The sequence below is a fragment of the Salmo trutta genome, chromosome 12 (assembly GCF_901001165.1).
Source record: "Salmo trutta chromosome 12, fSalTru1.1, whole genome shotgun sequence".
In the NCBI taxonomy this organism is placed as follows: Eukaryota; Metazoa; Chordata; class Actinopteri; order Salmoniformes; family Salmonidae; genus Salmo; species Salmo trutta.
This window is the reverse complement of record NC_042968.1, coordinates 72505155-72517890: the sequence shown is the minus strand read 5'-3', so window position 1 is coordinate 72517890 and position 12736 is coordinate 72505155. Positions and strand designations below refer to the sequence as shown.

Below are 12736 nucleotides of genomic sequence, written 5' to 3'. Positions count from 1 at the left end.
AAACCCATTGGTCTAGCTAGCTTAAGTAGAAGAAGCCATTACAAAGTATGGATACTTTACCAGGGCAAGGAGGCAGTGGGTGGGGTAAGGGCAAAGATGAGATGTTGGTTCCACTCTTCCCCTTTAAATGCCCTCTGTGCAATCTCTTTAACTGGTTAGCATAGCCACTCTCACTCAGCTGCCATATGGAGGGGAAAAAATTATAGCTTTGGAGGGACAGTGGAGAGAGGAAAGAGTGGATGCATTTGGGACAATGTGTACCTTACACACTACATTTCACTGCATGTAGGTAGCATAAATAGCATGTTCTCATTTCATTTAAATGACTCTCTGTACTTGTCCACTCATTCACTTTTTTTATGGCTGGACGACTTTTAGAATGCCAGGACTTAACATTTCTCAAGAGATTGACAAAGTGCCCAGGATAGAACAGTATGTATTCTCAAACCTTTCTTCTCTCTCTTCCCTCTCTCTCAGGAGATTGACGAGTGTAGCTCTCTACTGGAGAAGGAGTCTGTGGCCCTGAGCCCTCAGCTGGGGACCCTCAGAGTTCTGCACCTCCACGCAGGCCTCGGAGGGGCCACCCAGCGCGTCTATGAAGCCGAGCCAGAGGGGCCTTCTGGGGATACGGAGGGGTCCAATGGGTCTGAAGGACTGGAAGGGCCAGGGATAGGGGCGGGGATGGGAGCGAGGCGCAGGGTCATCCTCACAGACACCCTGGGGGAGGCCTCCTTCTCTCTATCTGGAGTCCGCTATGTCATAGACACAGGCATGCAACTCAAGACAGTGAGTACTCATTTATTAGAGATGGGAGGGAGGAGGAGTATGTGTTGCACTATCCTACACAGCGGGCACATCTCAAATCTAATTTTATTAGTCACATGTGCCGAATACAACAGGTGTAGACCTTAGAGTGAAATGCTTACTACGAGCCCCTAACCGACAGTGCAGTGCGGATAAGAATAAGAGATAAAAGTAACAAGAAATTAAAGAGCAGCAGTAAAAAAAAATATATATATACAGAGTTGGTACAGAGTCAATTTGCGGGGGCACCGGTTAGTTGAGGTAGTATGTACATGTAGGTAGAGTTAATTAAAGTGACTACAGATGAAAGTTTACATACACCTTAGCCAAATACATTTAAACTCAGTTTTTCACAATTCCTGACATTTAATCTTAGTAAAAATTCCCTGTTTTAGGTCAGTTAGGATCATCACTTTATTTTAAGAATGTGAAATGTCAGAATAATAATAGAGAGAATGATTTATTTCAGCTTTTATTTCTTTCATCACATTCCCAGTGGGTCAGAAGTTTACATACACTCAATTAGTATTTGGTAGCATTGCCTTTAAATTGTTTAACTTGGGTCAAACGTTTCGGGTAGCCTTCCACAAGCTTCCCACAATAAGTTCTGTGAATTTTGGCCCATTCCTCCTGACAGAGCTGGTGTAACTGAGTCAGGTTTTTAGGCCTCCTTGCTCACACACGCTTCTCAGTTCTTCCCACAAATTTTCTACAGGATTGAGGTCAGGGCTTTGTGATGGCCACTCCAATACCTTGACGTTGTTGTCCTTAAGCCATTTTGCCACAACTTTGGAAGTATGCTTGGGGTCATTGTCCATTTGGAAGACCCATTTGCGACCAAGCTTTAACTTCCTGACTGATGTCTTGAGATGTTGCTTCAATATATCCACCTTAGTTTTCTTCCTCATGATGCCATCTATTTTGTGAAGTGCACCAGTCCCTCCTGCAGCAAAGCACCCCCACAGGATGATGCTGCCACCTCCGTGCTTCACGGTTGGGATGGTGTTCTTCGGCTTGCAAGCCTCCCCCTTTTTCCTCCAAACATAACGATGGTCATTATGGCCAAACAGTTCTAGTTTTGTTTCATCAGACCAGAGGACATTTCTCCAAAAAGTACGACCTTTGTCCCCAGGAGCAGTTGCAAACCGTAGTCTGGCTTTTTTTATGGCGGTTTTAGAGCAGTGGCTTCTTCCTTGCTGAGCAGCCTTTCAGGTTATGTCGATATAGGACTCGTTTTACTGTGGATATAGATAATTCTGTACCTGTTTCCTCCAGCATCTTCACAAGGTCCTTTGCCTTTGTTCTGGGATTGATTTGCACTTTTCGCACCAAAATACGTTCATCTCAAGGAGACAGAACGCGTCTCCTTCCTGAGCGGTATGACGGCTACATGGTCCCATGGTGTTTATACTTGCGTACTATTGTTTGTACAGATGAACGTGGTACCTTCAGGCATTTGGAAATTGCTCTCAAGGATGAACCAGACTTGTGGGGGTCTACAATTGTTTTTCTGTGGTCATGGCTGATTTCTTTTGATTTTCCCATGATATCAAGCAAAGAGGCACTGAGTTTGAAGGTAGGCCTTGAAATACATCCACAGGTACACCTCCAATTGACTCAAATGATGTCAATTAGCCTATCAGAAGCTTCTAAAGCCATGACATCATTTTCTGGAATTTTCCAAGCTATTTAAAGGCACAGTCAACTTAGTGTATGTAAACTTCTGACCCAGTGGAATTGTGATACAGTTAATTATAAGTGAAATAATCTGTCTGTAAACAATTGTTGTAAAAATTACTTGTGTCATGCACAAAGTAGATGTCCTAACCGACTTGCCAAAGCTATAGTTTGTTAACAAGAAATTTGTGGAGTGGTTGAAAAACAAGTTTTTTATGACTACAACCTAAGTGTATGTAAACTTCCGACTTCAACTGTATGCATAGATGACAACAGAGAGTAGCAGTGGTGTGGGGAGGGGGGGGCAATGCGAGTAGTCTGGGTAGCGATGTTCACGAGTCTTATGGCTTGGGTGTAGAAGCTGTTTAGAAGCCTCTTGGACCGAGACTTGGCGCTCCGGTACCGCTTGCCGTGTGGTAGCAGAGAGAACAGTCTACGACTAGGGTTTGCTGGAGTCTTTGACAATTTTTAGGGCCTTCGTCTGACACCGCCTGGTATTGAGGTCCTGGATTTTAGTCATTTTAGCAGACGCTAAAATCCAGAGCGACTTACAGTAGTGAATGCATACATTTCATACATTTGTATTTTTTTTGTATTATTTTTTTTCCCCGTACTGGTCCCCCGTGGGAATCGAACTCACAACCGTGGCGTTGCAAACTCCATGCTCTACCAACTGAGCCACACGGGACCACCTGGATGGCAGGAAGCTTGGCCCCAGTGATGTACTGGGCCGTTCGCACTACCCTCTGTCGTGCCTTGCGGTCAGAGGCCGAGCAGTTGCCATACCAGGCCCCTGTGTTGAGGATCACCGTGGTGGATGTGTTGTTACCTACCCTTACCACCTGGGGGCGGCCCGTCAGGAAGTCCAGGATCCAGTTGCAGAGGGAGGTGTTTAGTCCCAGGGTCCTTAGCTTATTGATCAGCTTTGAGGGCACTATGGTGTTGAACACTGAGCTGTAGTCAATGAAATGCATTTTCACATAGGTGTTCCTTTTGTCCAGATGGGAAAGGGCAGTGTGGAGTGCAATAGAGACTACATTATCTGTGGATCTGTTGGGGCGGTATGCAAATTGGAGTGGGTTTCTGGGATGATGGTGTTGATGTGAGCCATGACCAGCCTTTCAAAGCACTTCATGGCTACAGACGCGAGTGCTACGGGTCGGTAGTCATTTAGGCAGGTTACCTTAGTGTTCTTGTGCACAGGCACTATGGTGGTCTGCTTAAAACATGTTGGTATTACAGACTCGGACAGGGAGAGGTTGAAAATATCAGTGAAGACACTTGCTAGTTGGTATGTGCATGCTCGCAGTACACGTCCTGGTAATCTGTTTGGCCCTGCGGCCTTGTGAATGTTGACCTGTCTAAAGATCTTATTCACATCGGCTGCGGAGAGCGTGATCACACAGTCTTCCAGTACAGCTGGTGCTCTCATGTATGTTTCAGTGTTATTTGCCTCGAAGCGAGCACAGAAGTAGTTTAGCTCATCCGGTAGGCTCGTGTCACTGGGCAGCTCTCGGCTGTGCTTCCCTTTGTAGTCTGTTATGGTTTGCAGGCCCTGCCACATCCGACGAGCGTCAGAGCCGGTGTAGTACGACTCGATCTTAGTCCTGTATTGACGCTGTGCCTGTTTGATGGTTCGTCAGAGGGCGTAGCGGGAGTTCTTAGAAGCTTCTGGGTTAGAGTCCCGCTCCTTGAAAGCGGCAGCTCTAGCCTTTAGGTCAGTGCGGATGCTGTCTTTAATCCATGTCTTCTGGTTGGGGTATGTACGTACGGTCACTGTGGGGACGACGTCATCGATGCACTTATTGATGAAGCCAGTGACAGATGTGGTGTACTCCTCAATGCCATTGGAGGAATCCCAGAACATATTCCAGTCTGTGCTAGCAAAACAGTCTTGTAGCTTAGCATCTTCTTAATCTGACCACTTTTTTATTGACCTAGTCAACTGGTGCTTCCTGCTTAAATTTTTGCTTGTAAGCAGGAATCAGGAGGATGGAATTATGGTCAGATTTGCCATGTGGAGGGCGAGCTTTGTATTCATCTCTGTGTGTGGCCACAATACAGTGAGGGGAAAAAGTATTTGATCCCCTGCTGATTTTGTACGTTTGCCCACTGACAAAGAAATGATCAATGTATAATTTTAATGGTAGGTTTATTTGAACAGTGAGAGACAGAATAACAACAAAAAAATCCAGAAAAACACATGTCAAAAATGTTATAAATTGATTTGCATTTTAATGAAATAAGTATTTGACCCCTCTGCAAAACATGACTTAGTACTTGGTGGCAAAACCCTTGTTGGCAATCACAGAGGTCAGACGTTTCTTATAGTTGCCCACCAGGTTTGCACACATCTCAGGGGGAATTTTGTCCCACTCTTTGCAGATCTTCTCCAAGTCATTAAGGTTTCGAGGCTGACGTTTGGCAACTCGAACCTTCAGCTCCCTCCACAGATTTTCTATGGGATTAAGGTCTGGAGACTGGCTAGGCCACTCAAGGATCTTAATGTGCTTCTTCTTGAGCCACTCCTTTGTTGCCTTGGCCGTGTGTTTTGGGCCATTGTCATGCTGGAATACCCATCCACGACCCATTTTCAATGCCCTGGCTGAGGGAAGGATGTTCTCACCCAAGATTTGACGGTACATGGCCCCATCCATCGTCCCTTTGATGCGGTGCAGTTGTCCTGTCCCCTTAGCAGAAAAACACCCCCAAAGCATAATGTTTCCACCTCCATGTTTGACGGTGGAGATGGTGTTCTTGGGGTCATAGGCAGCATTCCTCCTCCTCCAGACACGGCGAGTTGAGTTGATGCCAAAGAGCTCCATTTTGGTCTCATCTGACCACAACACTTTCACCCAGTTGTCCTCTGAATCATTCAGATGTTCTTTGGCAAACTTCAGACGGGCATGTATATGTGCTTTCTTGAGCAGGGGGACCTTGCGGGCGCTGCAGAATTTCAGTCCTTCACGGCGTAATGTGTTACCAATTGTTTTCTTGGTGACTATGGTCCCAGCTGCCTTGAGATCATTGACAAGATCCTCCCATGTAGTTCTGGGCTGATTCCTCACCGTTCTCATGATCATTGCAACTCCACGAGGTGAGATCTTGCATGGAGCCCCAGGCCGAGGGAGAGTGACAGTTATTTTGTGTTTCTTCTATTTGCGAATAATCGCACCAACTGTTGTCACCTTCTCACCAAGCTGCTTGGCGATGGTCTTGTAGCCCATTCCAGCCTTGTGTAGGTCTACAATCTTGTCCCTGACATCCTTGGAGAGCTCTTTGTTCTTGGCCATGGTGGAGAGTTTGGAATCTGATTTATTGATTGCTTCTGTGGACAGGTGTCTTTTATACAGGTAACAAGTTGAGATAGGAGCACTCCCTTTAAGAGTGTGCTCCTAATCTCAGCTCGTTACCTGTATAAAAGACACCTGGGAGCCAGAAATCTTTCTGATTGAGAGGCCGTCAAATACTTATTTCCCTCATTAAAATGCAAATTATTCTATAAAAATGTTTACATGCGTTTTTCTTGATTTTTTTGTTGTTATTATGTCTCTCACTGTTCAAATAAACCTACCATTAATGTTATAGACTGATAATTTCTTTGTCAGTGGGCAAACGTACAAAATCAGCAGGGGATCAAATACTTTTTTCCTCACTGTAACCACAATGCTGCATAACCTCAATAGACTATTGAGGTGCACCCAGTCCCAGTGCCATGCGTAACCTCCCACTCTTCCTGCCTCCGTCTCATAGGTTTACAACCCTCAAATTAGAGCGGACTCCCAGGTCCTGCGTCCAATCAGCCGGCAGCAGGCAGACATGCGGACGCAGAGGGTAAACGGTGACCTACCAGGTAGGTTAAGGTCAATCAAATCTGTCGTAAGAAATCATCATGGACAGAAGGGACATACAAAGCTGTTACAGGACAACTATCCTGTCTCTGTGTATTCTTCTGAACCCTCTCTCCTGTCCCTCCAGGTCTGTGTTTACGTCTGTACCCCCAGGCTCTGTATGAGGAGGGCATGGCGGAGACCCGCAGCCCGGGGGTGGTGGAGGAGAACCTCAGCCACCTGGTGCTGCTGCTCAAGAGGCTGGACATCGCCGACATGGGCCAGTGCAAGTTCCTGGACAGGCCTGGTAAGGAGGGCCGTGCGTCATCTAGCTAGTTCAGCCCTGTTGTTTTCTTTGAATGAATAAAGTGCACCTTGCACCAGACCTGGGTTCAAATACATCTCTATTTGAGTATATGCTATTTGAAATACTTTTTTCTTTGTATTTGACTATTTTCAATTACACTGCACAAAAACAAGTACTTTTATTTCAGTATTTGAATGGTTATTTGTAAAAGCCAAATAGTCTACCAAATAGTATTTTCAAATGGTAATTTCAAATAATATTTTCTAATACCTGGCTTAAATGCATTTACATATACTTTCCAAGTGTATTTGCAAATACATTAAAATATTAAACTCCTTGTCTTTTCAAATAAAATATATCTGAATACTTACTTTGAATGTAGGTAAAAGTATTTGAGATTTTTTTGAAATATATTTGAACCCAGGTCTGCCTTGCATTCATGGGATTCATGTAGCATTCATGTTTTTACTAGGTGCCTTCTATTTTGTGATATCAGGCAAAAAATAAGATCTTTCCATATCCGTCACTTTCTTCAATCCATCCCTCTCTGTTTTATTCACTCTCTCTTTTATTCTCTCCTCTCTCCCTCCCCCAGCTCCAGAAGCTCTGATGCAGGCTCTAGAGGACCTGGACTACCTGGCAGCGCTGGATGATGATGGGAACCTATCTGAGGTGGGCATCATTATGTCAGAGCTGCCCCTGGAGCCCCCGCTGGCCAAGGCCCTCATCGCTGCCTGCGAGTTCGACTGTGTCAACGAGCTGCTCACCATCGCTGCCATGCTCACAGGTACACACGACACACACATAAACTGACCAAGGTGCTTATTACTGGCTGTAAAATGAGCCTTTACTAACCCTTTTTACATGCATTACAGAATATTGCTTTGTTTTGTTTCTATAACTTAGACTTATGTTTTTGAACAGTCATTAATTTAAATTCTCCACCTGTGTGTGTGTGTCCAGCTTCCCCCTGCTTTGTGACCCCCACACCCCAGAGAGAGGAAGCAGCAGCCACTCACAGACGCCTCCTGTTGCACAACGAGGGAGACCACCTCACCCTCATCAACATCTACAACGCCTACATACAGCGTGAGACTATATACTATACACACACACACACACTCATGGATCTACACACATAGGCATGGAACAGACATGTATTTCACACAATCTCTACTCCTTGAATATTAATATGTGTGTTTCTCTGATTCATATTTTAGACAATGAGGATGATGCTTGGTGTACTACCAACTTCCTTAACCCCGCCGCATTACGATTGGCTGTGGTGATCAGGGCGGAGCTGCTGGAGGTGATGCACCGAATAGAGTTGCCCGTCTCGCCTCCTTCCTTTGGTTGCCAAGACAACTGCACTAATATCAAGCGTGCGCTCATTTCAGGGTTCTTCCTCAAGGTAAAAGGACTCATCAGTCCACTTCTCCATTTAAGATGTAATTTAGTTTGTTTGTGTCTAACATTTGCCTGGGAAATATATACACCCCCCCGTTCTCTCCTGATCTTTCTGTATTTGTTTCTCTCAATCTCATTTGATTTCATCTTCTCCCTTCCCTTCTCCTCTCTTTTTCAGGTGGCTCATGATGTGGACGGCTCAGGTAACTACCTCCTGTTGACTCACCGTCACGTGGCTCACCTCCACCCCTTCTCCTCCTACCTGTGTCGCCGGCCGCGCCTCAACCCCCCCTCCTGGGTGCTCTACCACGAATTCACCATCTCCCACGACAACTGCATCTGCACCGCCTCCGAGGTGCACCCCCACATGTGAGTAACCCCAAAATGTTTTGTGAACTTTTGTTGTTGAGCAAAGCCATGTACAGTTGAAGTCGGAAGTTTACATACACTTAGGTTGGAGTCATTAAAACTCGTTTTTCAACCACTCCACAAATTTCTTGTTAACAAACTATAGTTTGTTTTGGCAAGTCGGTTAGGACATCTACTTTGTGCATGACACAAGTCATTTTTCCAACAATTGTTTACAGACAGATTATTTCACTTATAATTCACTGTATCACAATTCCACTGGGTCAGAAGTCTACATACACTAAGTTGACTGTGCCTTTAAACAGCTTGGAAAATTCCAGAAAATTATGTCATGGCTTTAGAAGCTTCTGATAGGGTAATTGACATCATTTGAGTCAATTGGAGGTGTACTTGTGGATGTGTTTCAAGGCCTACCTTCAAACTCAGTGCCTCTTTGCTTGACATCATGGGAAAATCAAAAGAAATCAGCCAAGACCTCAGAAAAACAATTGTAGACCTCAGAAAAACAATTGTAGGCCATAATGACCATCGTTATGTTTGGAGGAAAAAGGGGGAGGCTTGCAAGCAGAAGAACACCATCCCAACCATGAAGCACGGGGATGGCAGCATCATGTTGTGGGGGTGCTTTGCTGCAGGAGGGACTGGTGCACTTCACAAAATAGATGAAATCATGAGGAAGGCAAATTATGTGGATATATTGAAGCAACAACTCAAGACATCAGTCAGGAAGTTAAAGCTTGGTCGCAAATGGGTCTTCCAAATGGACAATGACCCCAAGCATACTTCCAAAGTTGTGGCAAAAGGGCTTAAGGACAACAAAGTCAAGGTATTGGAATGGCCATCACAAAGCCCTGACCTCAATCTATAGAAAATTTGTGGGCAGTACTGAAAAAACGTCTGCGAGCAAGGAGGCCTACAAACCTGACTCAGTTACACCAGCTCTGTCAGGAGGAATGGGCCAAAATTCACAGAACTTATTGTGGGAAGCTTGTGGAAGGCTACCCGAAACGTTTGACCCAAGTTAAACAATTTAAAGGCAATGCTACCAAATACTAATTGAGTGTATGTACATTTCTGACCCACTGGGAATGTGATGAAAGAAATAAAAGCTGAAATAAATCATTCTCTCTACTATTAATCTGACATTTCACATTCTTAAAATAAAGTGGTGATCCTGACTGACCTAAGACAGGGAATTTTTACTAGGATTAAATATCAGGAATTGTGAAAAACTGAGTTTAAATGTATTTGGCTAAGGTGTATGTAAACTTCCGACTTCAACTGTAGATAGTGTGTAATGTACACTAACCCTGAACTTCTTTGGGCCATCCTCATAGTGGTGTCTTTACTTCCTTTTGGAATACTAGTCCTCTGATAAACAGTAAACTGTACTATCTGTCAGAAGATAGTGGTGCATACCAGGTTGTCTTTAGTGATCAGATCGCACATGATCAGATCGCACAACGAGAAGCATTAAACTTCTCTGGAACCAGGTCAATATGATATAGCAATCTTCTGAGATGTGCATATGCCATTATATTGAGGTAAACTAGGCATTTAAGTGCATTACTTTGATAACCTACTTTGGTAACCTTGGCCTATTAATGTTTCCTGTGCAGGTTGGTGGAGCTGGCTCCTCTGTACTACCTAGGCAACTTGCCGTCCAGCGAGGGACGGGACCTTCTGATGGAGCTGAGACAGAGTCTGCTGCCCCCAGAGGAGGTACAGGAGAGGGGCCCAGAAGGGGTCTATGACACACGCCACATTGAGGAACACTTAGACAGGACCGGAGATCCACGTAATCAAGACAGTACTGAGCTGTGTGTCATACAGTGACAGGAATGGTGTGGGCAACCAAAAGCAGAACCAAGGGAGGAGAACCTGAGAGAGAGGACTTGGATGCACTATGCAGGATACTCTCAAGTACTTCCAGGAACACACTATAGATCTATACTGTACTATTGCATGGACAGTTGATGAGGGAAAGTACGTACAGTACACTATCCAGCCATACAACGTTGTATGGAGGCAGATGTTTCCATCTGAGTGAATAAGGGCTCACCTACAGGTGTTAGTGAAATCTTTAAATGAGATTAAATGCATTTTTGGTACATGAAAATGTGTGAGTTAGTGGCAATTTCAGACTGAACCTACAGAGTTCCTATAAAACAAACTGTATACTGGTATGCAAAGTAATATATATTGGGAATTATATATTGCCATGAATGTTGACTATTCTACAAGAGTCCCTGATACTTCACTGAAGAGACAGTCAGCTGTCAATAAGTGGACATGCATTCTTTCAATGATGACTGGTGAGGTATGGCATTGATGCTGTCACTTCCAGGGAATTTGTGTTTTTGACTGTTGTGGCACCAGCACCCATCTCTTCAGTGGAAACTATTGGTTGACCTATGATCTCTCTGTAGAAGTGCCCAATCATAGAAGCTGACTTGATGTGGACTGGACATGTGATTTGCAGTGCTCAGTTTGGTTTAAACAGGGCGATCTACCATTGTACGGAGCCTTAGAATCCAGTTTTTGTTACTGTTGTTCTTTGTATGCTAGTGGGTTTCCAATGTGTTGAAATAATATAATATTTTGTGTGTAAATCAAGGGTGTCGGGTCAGCCTCCCTCTATCTAATAAATACTTTAAATATATTTTGAACAACAAAATGAAAGGTTTATTTGTTGAATTTCAGCTTGAAATGGTTAACTACTTCATGTTATACATTCAGCCCTTCAATTATTGAGGGACAATCTGTGGTCAGTGAAACATCGCATCCAGGTTTCTCACTCATGTAGCATGGGGAATTTGGGTAATAAGTTCACTAGGATAGCAGAATAAAAGTAGACATTTTGATTAGTACAATGTGCAATATTTACTGCTGTTCAATGGCCTCCCATACGATGGCATAGTTGATATAGCGCTGTTCAATGGCTTATAAATGCCTCATGGCTAAAGAGCTTGCCAGTTTGTAGCCCTAAAAAAATGAAATTAGTTACCACTGGTTTATTCAGCCATTCCTATGGGGAAATTAATGTAGAAATAATAGAGGTTTTGGATAAACTCAGAAAATAAGGTCTAAGGTTAACAGAGGCTTAGGAGATCTTATACGTTTTGTTCTATGAGTTACAATTATTGTTTTTTTTAAATTACGCTGGGCCAATTGTGCACCACAGTATACATTGTTAGTTAAGATGACCTTTATGAATTATGTAGCCTTGATGTGCTTTTTTTCGATTACACAAATACTCCAAAATTCACAAAATGTGACTGTTAATCTTCATCATCTCAAAGAACAAAATGTCTAAGATATCCATTCATTTTCCCATAGGCTTTGTCCAACGAACCATGGCGGATTTAGTGCCTACAAAAAAACGGCGTTCCTTTGCTATCTATAGCCTACGTCGGTGTAACCGGTGTGAAATGGCTAGCTAGTTAGCGGTGCACGCTAGTAGCATTTCAATCGGTGACGTCACTTGCTCTGAGACCTTGAAGTAGTTGATTCCCTTGCTCTGCAAGGACCACAGCTTTTGTGGAGCGATAGGTAACGATACTTTGAGGTTGAATGGTTCAAGCCCAGGTTGGGGCGAGGGGGTATTCAACTCTTACCAGTGGAGAATGGTGGTAGGAGTTATTGGAGGATGGGCTCATTGTAATGGCTGGAATGGAATAAATGGAATGCTATCAAACGTGGAAACCATCACCTTCCATTCCAGACATTACAATGAGCCCGTCCTCCTATAACTCCTCCCATCAGCCTCCACTGACTCTTACCATACGAGGTCCAGAGTCTGCTGGTTTTCTGTTCTACCTGATAATTAATTGCACCCACCAGGTATAATGTGGGGAGCCACTCCAAAACAACCGCTATGCGGATGTTGGCTAAACCTGATCTGATTTAATTGAGCCCTAGGCCAAAACCAATTGTAGGCTATACCTTAACAAAAATGTAAACTCATATCTTGGAACAGCACCCTCAAGGGGCAGTATTGAACAAGTATTGAGCACTCCTCCCACCAGCCTCCACTGACTCTTACCCTACGAGGTCCAGAGCCTGCTGGTTTTCTGTTCTACCTGATAATTAATTGCACCCACCTGGTGTCCCAGATCTAAATCAGTCCCCGATTACAGGTGAACAATGAAAAAATGTTCCAGAGTTGAGTTTTAGGGGCCTACTGTCTAGGTCCCCATCCCTCGGCATTATAGAGTGGCACTGGCAGGGGCTGCCGTTTTGGCTGAAAACAAATCAAGGACTGCCATTATAAGCCACCTAAGCCAAATGATACCTGATCAATATTATTTAGCCTTAAGGTAGGCTCAGTTACCAGGTCACA

The 12736-nt window shown here is 44.2% G+C and overlaps 1 protein-coding gene across 1 annotated transcript in view; it reads left to right on the top strand.

The window, feature by feature from the left end:
• The window catches only part of LOC115204107 (ATP-dependent RNA helicase DQX1), a 33316-nt gene extending 22245 nt beyond the window's left edge, over positions 1–11071 (top strand). Inside the window, exons 5-12 of the mRNA XM_029769429.1 lie at positions 478–786; positions 6235–6334; positions 6460–6618; positions 7214–7405; positions 7582–7707; positions 7839–8029; positions 8204–8394; positions 10014–11071. Coding sequence (XP_029625289.1) covers positions 478–786; positions 6235–6334; positions 6460–6618; positions 7214–7405; positions 7582–7707; positions 7839–8029; positions 8204–8394; positions 10014–10230 — 1485 coding nt within the window. The 3' untranslated portion in view covers positions 10231–11071. The remainder of the gene's footprint in view (positions 1–477; positions 787–6234; positions 6335–6459; positions 6619–7213; positions 7406–7581; positions 7708–7838; positions 8030–8203; positions 8395–10013) is intronic.
• Positions 11072–12736: the final 1665 nt, after the last annotated feature.